Below are 26654 nucleotides of genomic sequence, written 5' to 3'. Positions count from 1 at the left end.
CACTGTAAAAAACCCAACTTGAAAAAAGTTCAAATAACTGGTTTTGTTGTGTTGGTTCAGCAAAAATCTATGAAAAAGCCAATACAACTATGTTTAATACACTTACTCAACACAATCCAGGTGTTTTTCCATAAACTTAAAACGATTAGTTTTGTGAACAAAGCTTTGCAAGTTCAACCAAAAAACTTCTGCTAACTTATTTATTTGAGTTAAGTCAATCTCATTTAGGGAACTGCCCTCCTATAAGCAAATGCAAATTTTAGAATAAAATGCAACCATTTGGTTATGGGACAGTGAAGAAAAATTGGTGTTTAGTTATTTTACTTATTTATAACTTAGTTATATCATTTAACTTAGTTAAATGAGCTTAATGTATAATTGTAAATTAATAGTAATTGAATACTATTATTGTAAAATAATGATAATAATAATTAATATTAATAATTATTATTAAAAATATTATATATTATATAAATTATTTATGTTGTTGTTATTGATATTATTATTATTATTTAAAGTATGGCTACTGTATAAATAATCTTATTTTACAATGATAATAAAATTTGTATTATAAATATAATAATAATTATAATAATAATAATAATAATTATTATTATTATTAATAATTTCAGAGCTGTATTACAGAGGGTCATCCTGTTATGTTATCCCTTAATGCTTTAACATGAAGAAATCAGGGCGATATGATGATATGCTGGCTGATATCAATCTATGTTGTGTTTATTATTTTATCTGGCAGATATATAGGTGCCACTTAGTTATTAAAAACTGCAATAGAGAAATCACTTTGGTCCTGTTTGTGGTCCGATAGAAGGCGGCAGTGTGATTTCTATGTGTGTGCATATCGTGTCCTGGCCACACGACTGGGCGATCGAATGAACACAAGAGATTCAAATATTAATCCATTTATTCTAAGCAAGTGCAAGCAGCTTTCAAACAAATTAACGTAAATACAGTCGTTTCATCTGGTGATTTGTATTTGTTGTCATTGTACGCTCCTGGGCGTGACCTAAAACATGGCGGCGACTACCCAGAACGCAACGCGCAGTGACGTAGTTTGCCAAGCTCCTGCTCAACTGTGAACCCTTGGAGGAAGACTTTCCTGTTAAGTTTCGTTAACAAGTGTAGTGGGCGCCAATGCTCTCATCTCACTAGTTTGCGAACTGAGTAAGGACTGTTCATTTTTTATTTAATTGTTAGATTTATATCAGCAATTATCAGCATATTTTCTGATAAACGTTATCATTGCCTCTCGCGCTAAACCACGCCCCCAGTACGTGACCATTGCGCAATCTTGCTGTGCGTCAACGTATACTTTTTAATGCGGGAGAAACATCTAGAAGAGGTTTAGCAAACGGCCCAAGAAGAAAGAAGAGACAGCACGCGGGTGATAATCCAGAGGAATATTTATGGTGAGTACTCTTATTTGGTTTTTGATGATTGTTGCTCTATATTCCTAAATTATTAAATTGGATAATGTTCTATATTCCTAAATTAGTCGATGGTAAAAATAGAGACACCGCTGCTTTTTCTTTGTAAGTTATCTGCATTACTGCGTATTTAAATAGTTGTATTTTTAATCCAATTACATTTAATAATTAAGTTTTTGTCTTTTGTTGCGATGGGTTTTTCTGCACAGTTAAATTGCACGTGGAAGTCGTGCATATGACTTGAGTTGCCTCATTAGCCAGAAAACATCTTTATCTGTTAACCCTTGTTTATTGTTCAAATTCACTAACTTTTCCGTTTCGATATGTTCGGTATGAAAACATCCACTAAATTAAACTGCTGTATATGTATCAAAGATTAAAAAAAAAAAAAATTTTTTTGTATAAATATAGACTAAAAATGTATATAAAAAGTATAGGAATAAAATTCATTGTCAATTTAATTGTTGATTAATTAATTTGCCTTTTATGAAACTGATCATTCATGTTTGTTTGTTTTTTCTTAAACAGATCTACCTTGAGAGCACACTCCATGCAGTGTAGGCACTGTAAATACACCTGCCCCAGTCAAAATCTGCTTCTGAGACACTACAGGCTCAAGCACTGGCACCCAGGCCGACGTGCATCATTGTTGTGCCTGTACCCTGAGTGTGTCTACACTTTCAGTACACCAGGTGCGTTGAAAACTCATCTTTATAGGGTCCACACAAATTCTGATAAAAGGACGGTGCAAGCTACATTTAAATGTGAGCAATGTGATTATCACAATGTTTGTACTGAAAAAATATTTATCAGACATCTGGGTACACATCTGAAAAGGCATGAGACCGTGCAATGCCCATTTTTGCACTGTGATTTTGAAACTAATGTCTATTTAACATTTCATAGCCACAAGTCCAGACATCACCAAAAAGACGCAATAAGTGATTATAGGTCATCGGTTGTAACTGTCAACCGTACAGACTCCGATAATTCGTTTGATTCTGCTTCAGAATGCTTTGAAGATACATCAGATGATAGAGATATACATGTGGAAGCTGCTGATGTTGAAGATATTGACCACATTCTTGAGAAGAAGTTGGCTTCTTTGTTCCTTTGTATGCAGACAGAACTAGGTGTATCTAGAAGTGCTACACAGCAAATTTTTCAAAGTCTAAATGAAATAATATCCCTGTCTAAACCATCCACAGAAAAGGTGATTAAAGATATTTTATGCCACCACAACTGTGAAGCTGACCCATCTTTAATCACTGAAATCACTGAAGCTGTTCATAGAACAAATCCTCTTTACGCTACCACTGATAAAGGAACCTTATCTACTGATCATAAACGCAAAGTATATTACAAACAAAACTTTGATGTCGTTGAACCAGTTGAGTTTGTATTCAGTAGACCAAAAAAGAAAACATTTGTTTATGTTCCTATTCTTGAAGTTTTGAAAAAACTTCTAGGCCATAGTGAGACGGTTCAAAAGACTTTCTCTAATGCTACCACAGATGGCTTCTATGCATCTTGTTTTGATGGCCAGCATTTCAAAGAGCATCCTCTGCTTTGTGATGAGAATGTAGCTATAACACTTGGTCTATATATTGATGACTTCGAAGTCGCCAATCCTTTGGGAACGTCACGTAAAAAGCACAAGATTACAGCAGTCTACTGGGTGATCTTGAACTGGCCCTCCCAGTTCAGAGCAAATTTGCATACTATTCAACTAGCCTTGTTGGGGAAGAGTAGTGATGTAAGGGAATTTGGCTATGACATGTTTTTTGAGCCATTAATGAAGGATGTGCAGACACTTGAAAGAGAGGGTTTGTATGTCGATCAGTTTGGGGAAAATATCAAAGGAACTGTCGTTACCGTCTCTGCAGACAATCTAGGGGCACATGGCCTGGCAGGATTTCAGGAAAGTTTTCATGTTGAGAAGTTCTGTAGGTTTTGTCTTGCTTCTATTAAGGACATACAGACCACTAATGTGAGCAAGGGACTTTTTCCCTTAAGAAGTATAGAACAACACAATCAATTCATTGAGGAGCTGAAAGCAAACCCAACTCTGACAAATGTGCAAGGTGTAAAAGGAGAATGTGTCTTACAAAAGTACCTTGCTTGCTTTCACCCAGTAACCGGATTTCCACCAGATGCATTGCATGATTTGTTTGAAGGAATTGTGCCGTATGAGTTGGCGTTGTGTCTCCAGAAGCTAATAGCTGATAAGTTCTTTACCCTTGACCAGTTGAACAGTGCAATTCAGTCTTTCCCTTACTGTTTCTCTGACAAGGTGAACCGCCCTCAAAAAATCCCCAAAACATTTTTTTCAAAAAAAACCATTGGGGGAAATGGCCACGAAAATTGGACACTCATTAGGCTCATACCACTCATGATTGGCCACATTATTCCAGAAACTGAGAGAGCATGGCAACTGTTGATGGATCTGAAAGATATAGTGGAGCTTGTTGTTTCACCCAAGTTTTCAGAGGACAGTCTTTGCTATCTGGAGACTAAAATATCTGACCATCGCAACCTTTTTAGAGAAGTGTTTCCAAATGAAAAATTGAAACCAAAACACCATTTCCTGGAACACTACCCAAGCCTCATACGCCATTTTGGTCCTTGTGTGGAGTTCTGGACAATGCGCTTTGAGGCAAAGCACAGTTTCTTCAAACGGGTGGTCCATAACATGCACAATTTCAAAAACATATTGCAGACATTGTCTACCCAGCACCAACTTATGGTTGCACATGTCTTGCAGTCTCCCAGCTTTTTCAAACAATCCATTCATGTTGACAAAGTAAAAATTGTGAAGGTGTCTTCTCTAGAACGAAAGGTGAAAACAGCTGTTGAGAAAAAATATTCTCACCTTAACACTGTATCTCTTGCTTCAAATGCTGAATTGCATGGGACCTTGTACTCCAATAACATGATGGTGTCTGTTGGACACTGTGGTGGCTTGCCAGAATTTGCAAAGATCCACAGCATTTTGTTAGTTGACGGTGGGGCTTCTTTTGTGCTGGAGAGATTTTCTTCTTGGTATGTTGAACATCTTCGTGCCTTTAAGGTTGAAGCACTTTCATACGAAGATCTGATTGTTACTGCGCTGAAGGATTTGAATGACTTCTACCCACTTGCAGCCTACAGTATTGGGAGAAATCTTATGGTGTCACCTAAACGTTTCTTGCTACATTAAAGTGTGCATTTTTCCCATTGGATTGCTAGCAGCATTAAAGGGATAGTTCACCCAAAAATGAAAACTTGATGTTTATTTGCTTACCCCAAGCGCATCCAAGATGTAGGTGACTTTGTTTCTTCAGTAGAACACAAATGATGATCTTTAACTCCAGCCGCTGCCGTCTGTCAGTCAAATAATGCGTGTGAATGGGAACTCGAACAATAAGAGTCGAAAAAATATGCACAGACAAATCCAAATTAAACCCTGCAGCTCGTGACGACACACTGATGTCCTAAGACACGAAACGATCGTTTTGTGCGAGAAACCGAACAGTATTTATATCATTTTTACCTATAAAACACCACTATGTCCAACTGCATTCATCACTCGATTCGTGAGGTCTGATCGCGCTCTGACAACGGAAGTGATGTCTCTCACTCATTGAAGTATATGCGCGAGACATCACTGCCGTTGTCAGAGCGCGATCAGACCTCACTAACCGAGTGCTGAACGCAGTTGGACATTGTGGTGTTTTAGAAGTAAAAAATGATATAAATACTGTTCGGTTTCTCGCACAAACCGATCGTTTCGTGTCTTAGGACATCAATGTGTCGTCACGAGCCACAGGGTTTAATTTGGATTTGTCTAAGCAAGTTTTTTCGACTCTTATTGTTCGAGTTCCCATTCACACGCATTATTTGACTGACAGATGGCAGCGGTTGGAGTTAAAAATTATCATTTGTGTTCTACTGAAGAAACAAAGTCACCTACATCTTGGATGCGCAAGGGGTAAGCAGCTAAACATCAAATTTTCATTTTTGGGTGAACTATCCCTTTAAAATGAGTACACAGGCTAGCAAGATCACTGAATGGGTGTTTTATTTTGTTTCAGAAAACCACAATGTTGCTGCGAGTGATTGTGAATCCAGAGTGCATAAAAAAGCTGACACTCCCCCAAGTGCCATCATCAATAGATGAGCTCAAAGAAATTCTATGTGAAAAACTAAAGATTGATCAAAACTTTGTGATCCAGTATGAGGACCCTGATTTTGGTGGTCAGCTTTGCAATTTGTGTAACATAGAAGAACTTCCATCTGATAAAGTCACACTGAAGATTATCTGGGAGGTCTTCAAAACTGCATCAGTAGCAGAACTCCCAGGAAATGAAAGCACAGGGTCTGACACTGACTTTACCCTAGACACAGCAAGCATCTCATCCAATCTGTCCAGTCCATCTTCTTCATCAGTCAGGGAAGAACGTTGGCCTTGTGTTTTCCAAATTCCCAATTTCTCCTATGATGTAGAGTTCAGACTGAGAAAAGCTAATGAAGTGTATGAAAAACAGAACACTACCATGGATGTTACACGAGATGTCAAGATAGAAATACTGGACAAGTTGGCAGAAACAATGTACTCCTTTAAAGCTTACCCAAGTGATTCTGAAATTGACCAAGTGGCAGTTGCGTTAGTTTCCAGACATCCATGTTTAAGGGAACTTGGCTGTGACACAGGATGCAGGGGCTGGAAGATGAGCTTAAAATTTAAAATGGGTAATTACAGACAAAAATTACGCAGTGCTGGATGTAGTGAGCTTGGCAATAAAAGAGATGATGGTTCAAGAGTACCCCAGAAGAAACCAAGAAGATCAGAAATCAACTTCCTTCCAGACAATCCTGTCGGTTTAGATGATGCTGCACTGGAACATGAAAGGGAACAGCTTGAGCTTGAAGTCAAGAAAAGGAACATGGACATGATGATACTGAATACCAAAATGGAAACTACATTCCCTCTCAGGAGAAAAGAAATAGTCAATGATCAACCATTGGTCTCTGTCATCAAAGAAAGATGGCCTGGCCTCTTTTTGGAGGAACAAGTAAGTTACATTTTGTCTATATATTATTTTGTCCTGATTGTATATAGATTTAAATGTTAACAGATTTTTTTCCTTTCACTTCCTCAGGTTTGCACAGAGTTCCAAAGGATCACTTGTGTGGACCTTAAAACGACATTCATGACAGCTCTTAACAAATATAGCAACTGTCTCATCAAAATGTATCGAGCAAAGAGTAAAGACCTTGGAGATGAAATGAAAATGATCCTGGACCATTTTGATGAGCAGGTATGATTCCTATACTTACGAATCTTTTGAAATTAGTGGTTATACAGTGCGTGCAGAATTATTAGGCACGTTGATTTTCTGATCATTTATTTCCAGGCACATTTTACCAATTCCAAACCACATTAATCTTAATAACTACTATTCATTTTGTATTTAATAACTTATAAGTGATATATAATTGTTTGTGAAGGCAATATCGCATTCATTATCGCAGATGAATCGCCTTCGATAACGAATGCGATATTGCGTGGCTTGTCAGTGATCTACGGCTCTGTCTATTCAATGCTGCTCCATTTGAAAGCAGGTGATGGCGATTTAGTGGTAATCAGGGAACCGGCTTTACTGACGAAATGTGCGTGACAATCGCATGCGATATATATCGCCCAGCCCTAATTAAAATGATTTATTTCTCTTTTACAGACAACAGACATTGTATCACACAGATACTCTACGGCTCTACGGGGACTCCCCTTGTACCTCAGGGAGCGAGATGCAATATCAAAGACTTGTGTGGTAGGTCTTCAGCTTTTTGTTCATCTCATATATTCATTGATTACTGTTATTTTATTGAATGCGTTGTTATATTTAATAAAGTTTCTGATGTGGTTTGCATGTGGCTCGTTTTCATCAAGTATTTACATCAGGTTGGCACATAATGCCATGCTTTGTTTGCAATTTTTATATTTGTACTTCACCATTTTTTTCATGACATTTATATAATTCTAAGGACACTGATTTAGAGGAGACATACACAAGAGGAGTGAAACTGGGCATTCTTGAAGTCATGGAGGACAATCTCTCGCAGGCAACAAAGAGATGTCAAAACCTCGCCATCATCCTGGAGGAAACTGTGGTTGTGGAGGACCTACCAGACTTTCCCACTGCTTTCATGGTACTCTTTGGACTTCTCTATGCGCTAAACATTGAGTATCCAAAAGGACTCAAATACACATTTGAGGCAGTGCAGAACATCTTTGTGGGATTGGGAGAAAAGTGTACCAACAGAGTTCAGTCCCTGAAGAATAAGCTTTTTACTCTGTAGGGAGTTTAAGATGCTTTGTGTTTTCAGATGCTTTTATTGTTAATTGGTACCTTCGGCATAATGATGGTGTTTGTTAGGATATTGTGTTAAGGTGAATTTTAAATTCAGACTTGTAGTCTTGAATTCTCTAAAGTCAACGCATATTTGTTTACTTGATATTCGTTGATATACTGTTCAGTTGTACTAAACCTTTCATGTTTAGGTGTATCAGCACTTTGGAGATGGATGGTCTATTTTACATTTTGAAAGATTGTGTTCCTCATATGCTACTGTTTAGTCACTTTTCATATTCATATTTAGTGGCATTGTTTTATAAAACTGTTTTAACAGCAGTGTGTAATTTTAGTTGCAGTATTGCAGTATTTCAATTTGCAGTGTTGAATCACTTTGGCTTAAATATGTTTGAATTTAAAAAAGACTTGTTACAGGATTTTTGTGATGGTGCTAGCAAGACTTTCATTATTGATACACTTTGGACTGTTAGTGCAATTATAAGACATTTATTTCCTTTGAGAATATTTAAAGGGATGGTTAAATCAAAAATGATAATATCATTTACATTTTTCTCAAACTCCTATGACTATCTTTATTCTTTAGAACACAAGAATATAATTTTATATAAATGTAATCCATATGATTTAATCCATGCCTTCTGAAGCAATACAATCAGATGTCAAGATTTTTTAAAGAGTTAGAGTAAGATTTTGATCTTTCTCCCAAAAGTATTGCTTCAGAAAAAGTTGATTAAACAATAGCTGCATGTTTTTGTGCATGTTCCACAGAAGAAAGTAATATGAGTTTGAGACAGAAAAAGTAAATTATAATGAATTATCATTTGAGTAAACTATGCCTTTAAGAGAAATTCTTGTCACAATGACAGCTAACTGAAATTACATTTAATTGCCTTACACATGTTTGTGAAAGTAAATTGCTGTTTGGAATAAATGTTTTGTTGTGTTAACTTGCTGTTTTCAGTTTTTATCTTGGGCGATGCTATTGTAGTTTCCAGCCATAACGTATTATTTCTTAGTACCAATTTCCAATAGCATTTTTTTGTTCACTCAACTTAAGACATTGAGTTCTTCAGACAAAAAATGTTGAGTTGGCCCAACTTAAAAAAATTTGTTAAAGAATAGTTGGACCTCTCCAGAAAACTAACGATCTTAAGTTAACTCAACTAAACATTTTTTGTATGACTGACAACTTAATTTCAGTCAGTTTAACTGTTATTTACAAAAGTTGAGTAAACAAGAAAAAGCTAGGGGAAATTAGTACCAAGATTTTTTTTGTTGTACTGGCTTAAAATTTTTTACAGTGCGGGATCAGCGTGGGTGGGAGTAGGATCCGTGTCTGAAACAGATTTACTAACAGCTTTCACCAGCACAAAACTTTCCAATTTTTAGAATTGCATTCTCATGCTAATTTACCCTGTTTAGCATATCTGGCCCTATAGGTGATTAATGAAGTAAGTAAATGTACTAATAGTGTACATTAATGTGTTAATGGGTCAAAGACATGTATTTCAGCTTCCAGCTCATTAAGTAATTTATCATTGTGGTTATGATTATGGTTGACAACCCTTCTAATATTACTTATTACTCAACAATTAGTTAATAATCATATGCCTCAACAAGTAAAATCATTACACAATAATACCTTTGCAAATCATTAGATAATGATTAAAAACAACTGAAAGATGAAATACATGACTTTGAACAATTGTGGTATTACTTCTGTGGTGTTTTTTCTGAGAGTCATGTGATTTAGAGAGATCAGACATCTCAGTAACATGCAGATCCTTTCTGATTGGCTGACACGCATCTTACGTAACATGAGTACACTTATTTAAACCCACAATGTAGTGGATAGGAATACATCAAGAGTTCAAGAAAACAAGACACATCTCTGATATACTATCCAGCAGAAACACTCAGTTTGCTGTTCGGAGCACATTTCCTGAGGTTTGACTTTTCTACATTTACATTTATTTCACTTTTAGCCGACTAAAACCCATTTAATCATTTTTGATTCATGGGGCATTCTGGGAATATTAGTTCTGTTGGAACATTCCCAGAACAGAGCTTAGATTTATTTTGTATTTGTATGTAGTTTTTAGTTTTTATTTATTGTTATTTGGTTATTCAGAACGCAGCCTATATTTTGTTGTTCAGTGAATTAATGATGCTAAAATGCTCAATGCAGAAGTGCAAAACATGTTTAATGCATTCAACAGTAGCTAATGTTGGAGGATACACCTCATCGATGATCAAGCAGAACATGATTAAGTCATTTTGAAAAGTGATTATTTTTGGAAGACTTTGACGGGCGTTGAGGCTGTTGCACGTAGAAGTGTGTGTTGAGTCATGTTCGAGAAGGTTACCTCAATGAAGTTTATCAGGGCTTAAGTCAGTTAAAGGATGTAATCACTGTTTTTGTGAACTTTTACCCGTGTTTCACAGTTTAAGAGTTTTTTTCTGCGTATTGTTTGTAAGGAACCCCCCATCGGCCCAAAAACGGAGTCCGACGGCGTTGGGCGAAGGTTAACGCGTGTATGCCTCTTCAGCGTCTCTGTGAAGTTCACTTAATTTCACTCATTTAATCTGACTCCAATTTCAAATGATTCTTATTCTAAGGTTGTGTTCCCAATTAGAAATTAATCATTTGTTATGCATTAATTTAGATATTTGATTATTCTTGGTAACTCTTATTTTCAATTATTCTTTCATTACGAACCCATATCACTTAGAAAAGTCACTTCGGCCGATTGAGTGCCTTTCACGATCACAAACTCGTCAGTTCTGATCTTAGTCAGAGGGTGCAGAGTTTACTAAAGCATTTGAGTCGAACCGCCACATGCGTGTTCATACAAAAACACAGTTTTCTTAGCCACGGTACTGCAACTTGCTAAGCCAGTTGATAAACAAAAATCAAAAGGTCTCATGATGTGCAACATGCTCCTTTCATCGAACCTCTATCCTGACGCAGATTTGCGGAAATATGGACTCCAATAATCTACCGGACATAATGATTTCAGAAGAATCCAGAGTAAATCAAATATAACATTTTATTTGTCAAGTAAAAATATATCATGCCAATTACATTACAATTAGACAATTAGAAACCAACTCAGAAATGATAAATGCATAACATCGATTACTCAAAGAAATGCATATATACACACAGTGATACATGAATGTCTTCAGACATTCACCCATCTCTGTATGGGGGTTCTGGTTACAGAAGATCCCCCCTGACTGCTTTACTCTTTACCTTTTATACCAGGACCAGAACAAAAGGATCGTACGTTTTAATTACACCAACACCTGTTTTAGGGGAGAGGAGAAGAGACACCTCCCAAAAAGAGGACAGAATTTTCCTTAGTTTTCCATCTTCATCATAATACCAGTGACTGTTGTGAAATTGAGACCATTTTACCAATCACACTGAGACATTTAAAATGATACCAAACATGAAAGGGAAAAAACAATATATATATACAAGTTACATTATACATCTTGAAGAAGTTTCAGTGACTTGAATCTGGGGGAAGGGATGGTGTGTTTGTGTGTGTGTGTGTGTGTGTGTGGAGGGGGAGGCGTTGTCCATTGCTATTTATTTGAGATCTTCTTCTCTAGGCGAGTTGTATTGCTTTATTGCAGGATGCTTGATCTCAGTTTTTGTCTAGCAGGAAAATCAAGCCTTACAATTTTTTCCCAATTGTGATGTTTTTTTGTAAGTGTGACCTGCCAGTGCTGATTTTTGCCAATTCTGATTTTCTCTCTAAGAACTATTATTGACAGCATAACACAAATCTACTTTTCTTCAATGCTAAATTTAACTTTCATAAAATGCTATTAAACATTACAATGTTCTATGTGTGTTGTAAATCTGTCAATCATTCAAACGAGGGAACATTGTGCACATGATTTAGCGAATGATCATGTGCGGGGCTCCATACGTTATTGCCTGTGTGAATGTATTCAATGTTATTGCATGAATGTCATCAGTGTTGGTCAGTGCAGTGAATCAATGCCATTGAAACTGTTAATAATACAGCTCAGCTGACCCTTGTAAAGTGGAGATGAAAGTTAAAATAATCAACACCTTGTTTCATTACATCTATCTTTGAATGAATCGGCGTTCATTGAATGAACGGTTCGATGATTTGCTCAAAGACAGTCCCAATGTAACTGCACTGAGGGACAGTCTCTCTAGAACACACAAAGGCAAGCATTGCTGATACTGGAGAAATATCAGCAGAAAGCCTCTCGTCAAGTGAGATTCAAGGTTGGGAACTAACTGTTACACATAACAATAGCCTAATGAGCTTATTGTCAGGTTTATGTTCTGTTATGTGGACCCTTGTTTTGACACTCTTTTCTGTTTACTTCATTTCCTGTTTCAATGCTCTGTTTAGTTTTGTTTTCATGCCCGCTGACCACATCGTAACAATTATTCATCTAGTAATAAATAATAAATGCAGATAATACAGCATATCACGTTATTGAGTTATACTCAAAATTAGCGCAAGGGTCGAGTTCTCGTTGGCCTGATTGTGTTCAGCTGTTCCTCATGTGCTCTGCTCCCTTTATATCGTGCTTCGTTCTCTCATGTCTTTGCTGGTTTGAGTTCATTGTGTTTCTCACAGATCTTGTCAGTCAGTGCTGGATTTAGTTCCCTGAAAGGTTGCAGGTATATTTTTACAAGAACAAAACCACCTGGAGGTAGTGCACTTGTTCAAAGGCTTCTGAGATTATTGCATTATGAAAGTATGAAAAACTGCAAAAACAAACAAAAAAACAGTACAACTTTTTCTATTTTCAAGTAAAATCTTTTTCTTTTTTTTTATTTCTTACAAAGTGTGCGAACAGGATTAGTTCACTTCAGAATTAAAATTTCCTGATAATTTACTCACCTCATGTCATCCAAGATGTTCATGTCCTTCTTTCTTCAGTTGAAAAGAAATTATAGTTTTTGAGGAAAACATTCCAGGATTTTTCTCCATATAGTGGACTTGAAGGTCCAAACAGCAGTTTAAATGCAGCTTCAAAGAGCTCTACATGATCCCAGATGAGGAATAAGGGTCTTATCTAGATAAACGATTGTTCATTTCCTAAAAAAACAAAAACAAATCTGCTCTTTAACCACAAATGCTCATCTTGCACTGGCTCTGTGATCCACTAAATACAAACTATATAAAAACATTGTTTGTAAACATTGATCTACTGGTTCTTGTCACAAAAATACAAATCTTTGTAATAATTATTTGTGTATAATTGTGTTTTAAATCTATGCAGAGTTCCAGTGTTCTCTGAGAAACGATGGCGTTGTGGACTGTCTATCTGTCTCTCGGTCTTCTGGTCGCTTTGAATGCTTCAGGTAAAACTATTATTCCACGTCTCACTTCATAACTGTTATTTTAACATGAATTGAAGCACATCTGGGACTCTGTAATGACTGATCAGAAGCAGGAATGATATAATACAGTATGTGCACCTGAGTTTGTCTCTGAATTATTATGATGATATTAAGACAATAAAACAACAATAATTATATCAATATATCAGCTAAAGTTGTTGATTATTATTAATAATATTATATTATTAATTTTGACAGTAATATACAACACCAAATATGCCTGTTATTTTGCAGTATATATTTATTCAGTAGTTGTAGTAGCACTACTGCTAGCAGTTCTGTTTTAAAACTGTGTATTTCTTTCTTTTTAAGTGGAAACGCGTCCTGTTGGAGGTAAACCTTGTAGCGGTAAGTCTTCTCTTGTCTTCTTCTCTTGTCAGTATGTATGTCTAGTACAGTACAAAAGTCCAAAACCTGTGCATTTCTCCACCTTAACAAGTGTGTGTAACACCTGATGATCATGTTCTCCAACATGTTTTAAAATGTTTTAAAGAGTATATTGGAAACTATTTTATTTTAATCCTTTGTTTATTTAAGGTACACTATGTAGCTTTTTTTGTTTTTGTTTTTCAAAAAAAAAGTCAATACATCATCAATCTTTCTTAAAAAACATGATTCACTGATTCACTGTGTTAAGTCTATTAGAAGTGTTTATATTTTAGACCTGTCAGAACAGTTTTCCAACATACATCACTCGCCCATGTGTGTCTCGTCACATCCGTAAATAGAGAAAAGTTGCTCCGGCCGCTTTGACGTGTGTCTGGTGTGGGAGTGGCACAGGTTAGCTGTCACAAGAGCAAGAAAGAAAGAGATGGAGCAGCTGAATCTCCAACCTCTGGAGAATTGCCCGTTTTAAACAAACACCGAACAGAGGAGAGTCTGCTGGACAAAAGAGAAAATGACAGAGCTCGTAATAAAACAAGCAACATTAGCTCGGCTTTAGATGACGAGAACTGATGGATTTTAAATGTTGTAAAAGCGACACGGTGATTAAAGAGTTTTTGAGGTATTTAATTCCAGGACCAGATAGATTGCCATATGTAGCTCTCTAACAGAGTTCACTGTACAGCATCTTTTGTGAAGCGTCGCCTTCATCTCCACAGTCATGCAAAGCCAAAGCACAACTGAAACAATGCTCTATGCCTTTTTGTTTTTTAACTGATAAAGGGCCAAAAGTTACATAGTGTACCTTTAAATGAAAGTTATTCATTTAATTTCATGAAAGTTCATTAAAAGTAACAATATAATAATAAACAAAACTTCCATTTAACAGCCTGTGAGACAGGATGGACTGCCTATGGATGCAGATGCTTCAAGTTTTTCAAAGACCCACAATACTCGTGGGGTGGAGGCGAGGTATGATACGTTCAGCTTCTGATATGACATTAAAATCATAAGAATATTTTTGGTTTAAGCTCTGTAAACATCTGTGACACCTGTCAGTTATCACAGGAAAGTCATTTCAACTTGTTCCTCAGTTTAAAAACAAAATATATGTTAACAGTAAATAAATGACAGTGGAGCTCCAGGATGTGAACAAACATCACTGTGATAATACTGAAACATCATAATGGTCTGAAAATACAGACACAACACATTTCATGTTATCATGAGAGGATCACTTAAAAGCTTTATCTATGTGAAGTTATATCTAATCTATATACAGTATAACCAGAACCTTTTCTAGAAATGTAGTCCCATCTCAAATGGCAGATTTTATATTTCACGTGTAAAATAATAAACAATAAATAAACAGCACAGTGAGTAAACATTGTTTTGATGGTAACTGAAGGCATGTCACAGATTTTGGCAGATTAATTTAAAATAACACGTTCATTGTATTTGCACATGTCTCTGCCTCTACAGGATACGTGTTTGTCCTATGGTGGGAACCTTGCTTCTGTACACAGCCATGCTGAGTACATGTTCATACAGAACCTGATTAGACAAACAACTCATGCATCAACACCTGTCTGGATCGGAGGCCATAATCCTGTGGTGTGCAATTATTTTTTCATCATACTTTCTGTGCTACTGGGCATTTACCATTACATTAATACTCATTTAATACATTTTTCAAAACGCATGAGCATAGATGTGTTTTAATCATTTATTTTTGCTCCTCAGAACAGTTAGTTTAGTGCATTGGCAGCCATGAGAGGCACCGCTCACCATGATGATGTCATACTCGAGTGTTTGTATCGTGAAACTCGATGTGAAATAGTGTGGCTGATAGAGATAACTGAGTGATTAACCCTTTCTTACACAGTTTTCACATATTCTTTACTGATACCCTTTCTGTGAAATAATTTCTGTTCATTTCTTTTTAGATTTCTGACATGTTTAAAGTGGGGTTAGGGTTCATGAGGAATCATCTTTTAGATAAATAAAGATAAAACGAAGCCATGTAAAGCTGTGGACATAAACACAATACTGTTTTTTCTCTTCTGTTCATAGTATACTTATTGGTTCTGGAGTGATGGAACCAGAATGAACTATAAAATATGGTCGCCTGGACAACCCAGTTACAGTAAAGATGAGCACTGCCTTGAGATGAACTCTGTCCGTAAGTAACTTCTGTTAATGCTCATGAAATAACATGATAAATGATCCGTCAATCTGAATTGTGTTAGACCATACATCAGAAGATTAGCAGAAACTGCTTCATGTCATACTGTAAATCCAGAAGCTAGAAAATAACTTTTTCATCACAGTTAAAAATGTTTTGTGAACATTCATCACGGAAACATTGTTGCTGATTGTTTTCTAGACATCAAATACTAATATTTCTGTCTCTACCATACTAAATAAACATTATTTAGTTTTTTCATAATACACAGATGATAAAAACAACTATATTTTTTCTGTCTTTCAACAGATGGCAACTGGAATGATGTGAAATGTAATGAATCTAAGTCCTTTGTGTGTGTGAAATGAACCAGCATGTGAAAAATCAATGTAGAAGAAAAAAGCTACTTTGATTCATTTACTTTCCATTAGAAATATTTAATGGAGGCTAATAAACGTGTTAAAAGGATTAATTATGTGAATGATAAGTTAATTACTCAATTACACCTGTGAAACATCATTTTATAATTATCACTCCACAGTCTCTCTCTTTTCACACCAGGGGCGTCGCACGTGCCCCAGTAAAATGTTCCTAATAAATGATTTTTCTGATCAGGTAGATTACAGTAAACGTCTGAAAATAGGCTTTCTGATTCATAAAACGTTATCATTTACATTAGTTTAATTATTTAAAATATGAAGGCTGTTTGCATTGCTGAAGCGAAAACATCCAGTGTGTCCTCTCACGCCTCGTCCCCTCACTGAGTTCCTCCTCATACCTTTACTTTTCACCGCAGAATCCTGGACTTGTTTGGAGGAACAAATCTGCAGAAATTAAAAATGAATAAATTAATGAAAAAATGAATAGGTAAATAAATGTGATGATAGAAAAATAAACAAATCAATAAACAACTTGAAGTAAATGTTGATTCATTTTTAATCAAATTAATTTCCCTCCTTAATTTATTATTTTCTGCTTTTGTTTTAATTATTTCTAATTTTATTTATTTATTCTTTTATTTATTTTTCCATTTTATATTTACTTATTTATGCATTAATTCATTTATTTTTATATTGATTTATTCCAATAAGTATTTTTTTCCAGATGTATTTATTTTAACATTTATTTATTTGAACTTTAAAAAAAAAAAAAAAAAAAAATATATTTTCATATTTATTCTTACATTTTTTTGTCATGTATGATAATTAGGTGGGTTGGTGTTGTAGAATGTTGTGCTCCTTCATACTTGAGATTGCCAGTTCATATGTAACAGGTACAGTATAATTTATCATGATCATGTCACAGACATGTCAGGCTCCACCATGCACCAATCCCAACGCTCCCAATCACCGGAATACTAATCACCGTCACCTGCACATCATTATCCCCTTCATCACCACCAGTATAAGAGCACTCACAGTCCGGTCTCGTTGAGAAATACTTACCTGTATGCTTACCTCAAGGACTCCCTGCTTGCTACTTACCTGTCTCCTGCGTAACCCGATCTCCCAGTGTGTTCCTCGTCTGTGTGTGAGTGCTCCTACGTCTTCTACATTCTCCAGCTCCATCCAGTTAAAGGACTCTGTCATCTGCAATCACAAAAGGACCGTAACTATCACCAGTCATTACCATTGCTCATCTGTTCATTCCTGCTTGCCATATCTGCTCACTGGTTTTATAATAAAGACTGCTTACCTGTTTACATCTGTGTCCGACCCCTCTTGTATCATAACAGATCATTTTATACAGATTTTATTTCCAAAGGATTCAGAAACTTTCAAATTAATAAAATGTTTTAATCAACTGTAGCAAATGATGAATCTTTTATTTCTGACATAAAACAAGATCATTAATAATGCATAGCTGCTAACAGAAATTATTTTTTCCCAATATGTTTAAATTTATTTTCATTTTTACCTTTATAAATCCATTCTTTAAACCTAATTATACATCATCTTTTCTGTCAATTTCATAAATGTAATCAAATTCAATTATAATAAGATGTAACAGAGCCGGACTCAGGCACAAATCCAATTGCAAGCTTTTATTAAATGAGAGCATGGTCGTACAGGCAGGGTCAAAACGGGAACAGCAAGGGACAGGCAGAGTTGTGGTCGGGACAAATATGTCTCCCTCGTCGTGCAGACACTCGTTAATCTCTTGCTGTTCAAATGTTCCGCTAACTGAAAACCACATTTCCCTTTCGAAGGGAACTCAACTCTGCGTTTGCCACGCTTTGGGGAACGTCACACGTGACTCGGTGTCTGAAAACCAACTATCCAATAACTCCAATGCTCATTGGCCGGCGACAGCCTATGACGTCATAGGGGCGCGACCCGGATGTATAACAGCGTGCCCGCGGGAGCAGTCGGTGGCTGCGTCCGAAACCGCCTACTCAATGAGTAGGTACTTAATTTCAATAAGTATTTACTTAACGAGCGCCAAAAGAGTAGGTACTTAACAGCCAAATCTCGTTGAGTATGCGAGACCGAAAATAATCCGCCATGTTGAGGTTATCATGTGACCTACGACGTTATCACAAGTGCAACAACTTAAAAGATATGAGTGACAGGTTTAATTCTTCTATCTGTTAATATCTTGATATTGATTAAACTGCTTATTTTGTGGTCTTGTTGAAGAAACAGCTGCCAGTAATTTTGTAATTGTAGTAGGCTACAACTAATATATTTTGGGTTAATTTAAAGTTCTTATATTTTTATAGAGAGTTTATTTTTTGTTACAAATACCCAAATTCGTGTGAATATGTTATTAATTTCTTTATTTTATATGCAAAAATGTCCATCCACAAGCATAAATCAAATTTTTTCCCTTTTGTTGAATTAGCTCTAGTTTCATCCCTCAGGCTTTCAAATAATAAATAAAATAAATACTTTTATGCATTATGATGTATTCAAAATATTTAACCTCGTCATCATGCTTTATGTGTGTATATAATTTCAAACGATGATGTATACAAACACATATATATTTTTTTTTTTCATTATTATTGTTCATTGTTAAAGATACAACTGGTATTTTCCCTGATCTTGTATATTGTAGGTCCTGCAATAAAATAAAGATATGAGTGACAGGTGCACTAACACCTCACAGCACCAGTAACTCCACAACCCTACCTAGTGCAGTTTTCCTCAGTGTTAGCAATGTCTGAAGCCAAAGAAGACATCAGCAGCTGCTCGAAGATCTCACCTTTGGAAAAGACTCTTGATTTTATACTCAAAAAATGTAAGTAAAATCTACTTGAAATTAAGATGACCTCAGAATGAATTGCTTTGTTAGCACACCCCAACATTAACCATAAACCAAAACTTAATTATATTACTTTTCATATTACTTCTTTAGTAAAACAAGCAAAATGTAATGTTTAGTTATATGACAGCTGTGCATGAACACACTAGACAAATACAGCTGATGTGAATACATCTCCATTTACAGTCAATGAAAGCATGAATAAAATATATAACTTTACTGATAATAGCATAAATAATAAGTAAAGAATTAATAAAAGTAATAATGACAATAATTAAATAAATGCATGTACAAGTCAACAACACATGAAACAAAGCTTTATTCAAATTTATTGCTTTAACAATCAGGTATTTACAGTCCTGCTGCCATCTCAACACAGCTGTGCTGATTCTGCAGCTTTATTCTGATGAAGCAGCTGATGAACACCTTCATCATCATGTCCCTCACTGCTGCTCTTCTCAATGGGGACATCGTTGATCCAGAGGATGAGGAAGACCATGATGATGGACCGCTGAACCCTTGAAGCAAGAGTGGGAGAAGATGTGCGGGACAATCTGGCTCTGCTGTGTCTGCTGCAAACATTCATGTGCTCTCCATCAGCATGACTGAATAAACAGATTAAAACTTTTTACACTTCATTCATGTCAGCATTCAGTTTCTTGCCATACTTCATTTCATATTTTTACAATTACATGATTTCTTTTGTAGCTCCATTACTTTTGTGGTGTGGTGGGCTAAACCACTGAGCTGGGCAGCGTTTCCCAAAAGCATCGTAAGCCTAAGTTGATCGTAGCTCCATTGTTTTCAATGGAGCTACGATCAACTTAAGCTTACGATGCTTTTGGGAAACTCTGCCCTGGTCAGCAGAAGGTTGCTGGTTTGATCTCTGCAGCGTCTCCACCAGTGTGTCCTTGATCCAGACACTTTACTCCAGGTTGCTCCAACGGGATCATCCCTGTAATAAGAGCACTGTTAGTCACTTTAGATATCAGCATCTGCCAAATGTAAATTCGATTTTTTTTAAATCCTTTTTTGTTAGTGTTTCGAGCACAAACGCTAATTCAAGCCGTTTATTTCTTTACTTTTTCAAGGTACTACTATAATATAAATGCATACATACATTTCATACATATTTCTATTTGGGGGCATAAAGGGTTAGTTCACCCAAACAAATAAATTCAGTCATTATTCACTTGCCTTTATGCTGTTCAATCCCTGTGTTCATTTTTTTTTTTTTTTTTTTTTTTTCTGAACACAAAAGTTGATTTTGATCAAGTTTGTCCAGCTAGTTTCTACACTATCAGTCAATGGAGCCTGACTTCCAGAAGCTTCATGACATTATTTGATGATGCTTTTGAAGCTCCACTGAAACCAGCAGAACAAACTTGACCAAAATCACATCCTCAGTTTGGTCTTTGTCTAGATGCTCTCGCTGGCTCTCAGGGTTCAATGAGGATGAAGAAATCACAGCAACATCAGGTCAGATGAGGAAGTAAGGGCAGGAGGAGTGATGGAGAGTCTCATCCATGACACTGAACCATTCCCAGGATCTGCTGTGTCTCTCCATCCTCAGTGCTCACACCAGTCTGAGGACATTCACATCCTACAAAAATACACAAACATAATACAAAAGCAGTAATTTTAGCAGCACAATGTCATCTGATTTCTGTATTAGAAGTAACAAAATGATCTTACTTTATATTTTTGTTTCAGGTTTCCTTTTTTTTTTTTTCACAAATGCCACTGTCAAAAGCTCTGCAGAAAACATACAGACATCAAGAATCAGAAAAGTGCTGTAATAACTCTGTTTGAAATTACAATAATTAAAATAAACTACAACTTAAGATTTAAATAGACTTTGTATTCATTTCTGTCCCTGTAACATCAGACAAGATTCAAGTTTCCTCTGAGATTTATGTGCTCAAATCTACATTTAAATGTTGAGGTAATTGTTGATGTGTTAAGTAACATTTTATCCAACACAAATGTTCCTCAATTTTTCAACAGAACTAATGGACAAATAATATAGGTTACTTATATTTAGTTACTTTATGGAAATTTATTTACATTACTTTCATTCATCTATTGCAAACTGTGCTGACAACAGTGAATTGTACTAAGTTACACAATAGCATGTACATCATTCAGATGTCTACTTCATATCTAGGGCCTAACAGACATATTCATATGAAATTCATATGGACGATTTTCCTACAAGATATTAAATAGTCATTTAGTAATCGTATTTAGATTTACATACTGGAGCTCCCCTGTTAGCTATACATAATAAAACATGTTTAACAGCAAAATCACAATAATACTATACCATTTAGCGCCTTTAGTTTCAACAATTTGCTCTACTGTAATTCAACAAATGTGAATTTAAAACAAGGAACCGTGTTTTTGGTTTGTAATACTCACATTTGAAAACACCCGCGTCTACCTTTTCAGCCCTCCTCCTCCTCCTCCTCCTCCTCCTCCTCCTCCTTCTTCTTCTTCTTCTTGCTTTACGGCGGATCGCAGACATTTAAGTGCATTACCGCCACCTATCGCACAAAACGTATCCTCTTCTTCTTCTTTATGATCCTCTCCCGTGGCCTCCTGGGATAGAAAAGTATCTATCGGATGAGCTCTCAAAAATCTAGGCGGAAGTAGTAGGCCATCCGGGAACTTCTCGACTACTTATTTATGATTACTTTGGTTTCTGGCATACTTATTCGCTCGCCTACTGCTTTTCCACTATTATAGCGTTGGTAAGTAGGTGGTTTCGGACGCACTTTAAGTAGGCGCACGGCCGAATCTCGCGAGAATTATTACGTCACCCAGGTAATTTTCGCCTACTCTTTTTGCTTCTGACATACTTATTCGCTCGCCTACTGCTTTTCCCCTACTAAATAGTAGAGAAGTAGGCGGTTTCGGACGCAGCCAGTATCTTTCGTCTTTCAGGGACTGCCTGTGTCTTGCCACTGTCTGGTTTCTCCAAATTCAAAACTGTGAGTATCTTTGAAAAAACTATGTCTGAGGGCAAAAGTTTTAGGAAGTGTGCAGATCCTTGTCCGAGGTTTCTGACCCCGGAGGATCCTCACACCCTATGTGTGTTATGTCTGGGTGAAGAGCACGCACGGTCAGCGTTTGAGGACACTGGCTGTGAGCTGTGTGAGCGTTTTCCCATGAAAATGCTCCGTTCCCGCCTGACTCTCTTCTCAAGGGGAGAGACGTCAACACCTGTTCCCGGAGGATCTGGTCCTGCTCGTGCTGAGGCCGAGTGGCGGGTGCATTCATGGGGGTCGCAGGTGGAGCTCGCCGCTAAGTTTGAGAGAGGTGTCACGGTCTCTCAACCCCAAGCGGCGGCTGGCGGGGATGAGCTTCTGGATGACGATGATGCCATCTCCTTGACATCATCGGATCCGGGAGCGAGTGCTCTTCTGGCTGAGAGCCCCTGAGAGCAGGAGTTGGCTATGGAAGAGGGAGAAGTGACTGAGGTTGCCTCTTTCTCTTCCAAGCCTCCCTGTCCAGCATATGTGGAATTATTGGAGGTTGTGGAACGCGCTGCAGGCAGGCTGCAGCTGCCATGGGAGCGCATCAGGAAAGAGCCCGTTCGTGGCAGGTTGGACGGACAGTTTCTCTCCGACCACAACCCTATAATTCCTGTGAGCCTTCCATTCCTTCCTGACCTACATGTTGAGGTGGGGAAGGCATGGAAGAACCCATACTCGGCCAGGATTCATCTGCATCAGCGGGGGAATTTCGCTGATGTGGAGGAATTGGGCCAGCATGGGTATGTGTCGATGCCCCCCATTGACGAGACGTTTGCTAACTATCTCGTCACGGGTAGCGCGCCGACACTGAAAGCTCCGGTTCTGCCGTCTAAACCCCTTAAGATGACATCACGTTTGAACGGCAGAGCATATGCTGCTGCGGGCCAGGCTGGTGCTGCTTTGCACACAATGGCAGTGTTGCAAGCGTACCAGGCTGACCTGCTGAAGGACCTGGATTAGGGGCAGGGTTTGTCCCCTGATGCGGTGGCTGAGCTGCGCCAAACCACGGATTTGGCTCTCCGTGCCACTAAGCAAACGGCTGCCTCGATTGGAAGATCGATGGTGGCTATGGTGGCTACGGAGAGGCACCTTTGGTTAACCATGGCGGACATCGGGGAGAAAGAGAAGGGCTCTCTCCTCGATGCCCCGGTCTCGCCATCTGAACTTTTCGGCGGTTCCGTTGAGGCGGTCGTTGGAAAGTTTAGGGAGGCGAGGGCGCGCTCAGCAGCGTTTAAGAAATGCATTCCGCTCTGGTCCGATTCAGGGCCCAGACAACCGTGATTACTAATGAGACATGAGCGCAACACACATCTCGACAGCAGCTTTGAACTTTTATTATGTCGCAGTTGCCGCTTCCACTTCTTCTGCTCAAGTGTATGTGAGGTAAAGCAGCGCTGTCTTATCATATTAGATACATTTGTGTGTTGAAGGTTGTTATAATGCTACTCTTTTGCAAAGAAATTTCATGCTCCCTTGTAAAAGTATTTTTTAGTATTTATAAAATACAAAAATACAGTAATTTATTTTGATACATGGTGTGGCTGCTGTATTTTGTAGTTTATTTTGATACACTTAAAATGAAGGTATTTGGTATTTTATTTTAAAATACATTTTGATGTATTTTTGCCCAACCCTGCAGATAATGTAAAATTCCAGGACTTTCAAGGACTTTAACCTCTTCCAATCTGAGGGATATTTTAGATTTCCGCCTGAATTTGACATACCAAAGTTTAAGTGTTCATCCTTCACACATACAGTGAGAGAAATGTAAAATATTGATGTAATTGTACAAAAAAAACCCCTAAAAATAACAAAATCAGACTGTAATTCTTCAGAAATAACATTGTATGCATTTAAAATACTGTAATAAGCACTTTTAAATAGATGATTTGTGTTTTTTCCGGGTAAATCAGGATTTGTTTGCTCTAGGAACCTGCTGATTGTTTTCTTTGATTCCACTGGGTGACAGTTTGTACCAGAAAACAATATTTTGTATCATCTTTTAAACAAAAGTTATTGAAATGTAACTGAAGGGAGGCAAAATTATATTTTAGCGTATGCAAGTGTCCTTTGGATTGTCGTTTGCAAAAACAGGTTTTACAGACTGCATTACCTCAAAAATCCTATTTTTACTATATAGCACTTTATCAGAAACATGAATCTGAACGAATCCCTGAACATGAATCACTTTTATTTAATTTTTGTGCTTTAAGAAATGGTTGATTAAACTTGATTAATAATTGATTAAACTCATTACTCATTTTATCAACAGCTTATTGTTATTGTCCAATTTTATTTTCTGCTGATTCTTCTTGCATCAGGAATAATTTCATCATTATCGGTTATGAAAGCCAAGTATTATGTTTGGTTTGGTTAATTTTTGGGGGAACTAAATAATAATGTTCTAGGAATGTTCTTTATTAAATGAAATAATGTTCCCAGAATGTTGGAGGAAGGTTGTTTTTAAATAACATAAACATATTTTATACAGAACGTTTAAATAACATAAACATAGCTCATACAGAATGTTTCCTTATGGTTATTTTTAGGTTTTTGTATTTATAAACTAACCTTTCAATTAAAACGTTGCAGATGTTTTTGCATAATGACCTATACAGAGCTCTGAAATTAGTTTAGTTTATGCAGCATTTAATAAAATGTAGCATTTGGATACAAAAGCACATTATAATATTAATGTGAAACTCACAGAAATGATACATTCTTGGGTTTGTTTCTATCTTCATGAACTGTGCTTCATGTGGCCTCACTTTCTCTTGTCTTAAACAGAAAGCCACAAACTCACAGAATTTAAAAATTAACATTTTGTTTTACTGACTGACTAACATTTGTTTAATAAATAATAGTTCACCCCACACATGACTGACAAATGAATGAGATTACTGTCCGTCAACATTATTAACAGTTTCACTCTTGATATCCAGTATCATATATACATGTCAAAGAGTTTGTTCTAGTCAGTTTGATGTTCATTCAGTTTGATGATCTTCATGAAGTCAAAACAATGACTATGAACTTTGAACAACACAAATTCTTTACTAAATAGACTGAAATGATTACTCATTTCACCACAGCTTTACACAACCAGCAGAAAGAGAGCAGGCGGAATAAAGATAAGCGACATGTAACAGTTTCACTGTTGCTGTCCATTGGTCACACCTTAATTTAGCAATTTCTAGTATTGCATTAGTATTGCGTCCTTCTCATGAGCATTTGATCATTTTTGACATTTCAGTATGAGTTGAATCTCTTTTTATGGCCCATTTTACCTGTAAAATTAAACCTACTTAATAATTATGCACACCTGAATATAAGGCGTTTTTATTTTGTTTTACTTATAAATGATTAAATACAAAATGAATAGTAGTTATTAAGAATAATGTGGTTTGGATTTGGTAAAATGTGCTTGTAAAATATAAACTTGCATAATTATTGTGCATGCACTGTAATACAGATGAACAAATGATAAAGTTGGGTTGCTGAATATACGATCCCTTTCTTCAAAAGCACTTATTGTAAATGATATGATTATAGATTGTAACCTAGATGTGCTGTGTTTGACAGAAACCTGGCTCAAACCAGATGATTACATTACTTTAAATGAGTCCAAACACCAAGATCATGAGCCTCGTCTGAAAACAAAGGGGGAGACGTTGCTGTAATTTATAGTAATATCTTCACTATTACTCAAAAGTCTAGTTTCAGATATAATTCTTTTGAAGTGATGGTTCTTTATGTCAGTGATTCCTAACCACATTCCCAGAGGCCCCCAGTACTGCACATTTTGCATGTTTCCTCAATTAAACACACCTGATTCAGGTCATCAGCTCATTATAGCGACTTCAAGACCTGAAATGGGTGTGTCAGACAAAGGAGACTTGCAAAATGTGCACTGTTGAGGGGCCTCCAGGAACATGGTTGGGAACCACTGCTTTATGTAACACTATCTAGTGTAAGTGATAAGTCCCATTTGACATTTGTGCTGGCTACTGTATACAGGCAATCAGGACACCATACAGACTTTATCAAAGAATTTGCTGATTTTCTATCAGAGTCAGTACTGGTTGCGGATAAAGCTGTAATTGTTGGTGATTTTAATATCCATGTAGATAATGAAAAACATTCACTGGGATTGACATTTTCAGACATTATAAACTCTATTGGAGTTAAACAACACGTGTCAGGACCAGTGATGGGAATAACAGCGTTACTAATGGTGTTACTTTTTTCAGTAACGAGTAATCAAACAAATTGCTTTTTCTGTCATTACAGCACCATTACTGACAAAACAAAATGCCGCGTTACTATAATTGAGCTCATTGAAGTGGTTTTCATCCGAGTCTCTCTCTCTCAGCCATAGGACCTGCAAAGTTTTTTCTCTGGTGTGTGCTGCGGTTAGTCATTCACAAATATAATGTTAAACTGATAATAATGAACGATGCTCTGTGTGTCTGTGAGCATGCGATCGGAGAATACCCTTTGTGACATGCTGGATCGAAAATATGTCAAATTTTTTTTTTTTTTCTAGTCGACTAGTAGTTGTTCATTTAAGCC

General features: G+C 36.7%; 2 protein-coding genes and 2 long non-coding RNA genes across 6 annotated transcripts; 3 read left to right on the top strand and 1 right to left on the bottom strand.

Moving 5' to 3' along the window:
- Positions 1-1292: 1292 nt before the first annotated feature.
- Positions 1293-8751, top strand: LOC125246796. Of its 2 annotated transcripts, none has more exons than XM_048157845.1 (6): positions 1293-1430; positions 1977-2140; positions 5522-6502; positions 6590-6748; positions 7169-7261; positions 7554-8751. In XM_048157845.1, exons 3-6 carry the CDS (start codon positions 5531-5533, stop codon positions 7788-7790), a joined length of 1461 nt encoding a protein of 486 aa, XP_048013802.1. In that variant the 5' UTR covers positions 1293-1430; positions 1977-2140; positions 5522-5530; the 3' UTR covers positions 7791-8751. The 2 variants fall into 2 exon arrangements, with proteins under 2 accessions (XP_048013802.1, XP_048013794.1); XM_048157837.1 differs by having other exon boundaries at positions 7476-8751.
- An 896-nt stretch (positions 8752-9647) lies between these two features.
- Positions 9648-16245, top strand: LOC125248237 (galactose-specific lectin nattectin-like). Of its 2 annotated transcripts, none has more exons than XR_007180281.1 (7): positions 9648-9751; positions 13088-13169; positions 13521-13556; positions 14482-14564; positions 15075-15206; positions 15336-15774; positions 16087-16245. XR_007180281.1 is itself a non-coding variant. In XM_048159967.1 (7 exons), the coding sequence occupies exons 2-7, from the start codon at positions 13112-13114 to the stop codon at positions 16143-16145; spliced, it is 477 nt and encodes a 158-aa protein (XP_048015924.1). In that variant the 5' UTR covers positions 9648-9751; positions 13088-13111; the 3' UTR covers positions 16146-16245. The 2 variants fall into 2 exon arrangements, 1 of the variants encoding a protein (XP_048015924.1); XM_048159967.1 differs by having other exon boundaries at positions 15666-15774.
- A 2598-nt stretch (positions 16246-18843) lies between these two features.
- On the top strand, positions 18844-19680 carry LOC125249095. The gene is made up of 2 exons (XR_007180497.1): positions 18844-19020; positions 19392-19680. It is a non-coding gene; the product is annotated as an uncharacterized LOC125249095 (long non-coding RNA).
- An 814-nt stretch (positions 19681-20494) lies between these two features.
- Positions 20495-20790, bottom strand: LOC125249072. The gene is made up of 2 exons (XR_007180487.1): positions 20740-20790; positions 20495-20647 (listed from the first exon to the last, which is right to left on the bottom strand). It is a non-coding gene; the product is annotated as an uncharacterized LOC125249072 (long non-coding RNA).
- Positions 20791-26654: the final 5864 nt, after the last annotated feature.

The sequence above is a fragment of the Megalobrama amblycephala genome, linkage group LG1 (genome assembly GCF_018812025.1).
Source record: "Megalobrama amblycephala isolate DHTTF-2021 linkage group LG1, ASM1881202v1, whole genome shotgun sequence".
Lineage (NCBI taxonomy): Eukaryota > Metazoa > Chordata > Actinopteri > Cypriniformes > Xenocyprididae > Megalobrama > Megalobrama amblycephala.
Note: the sequence above shows the minus strand (reverse complement) of the source record. Positions and strands in the feature narration are given on the sequence as shown.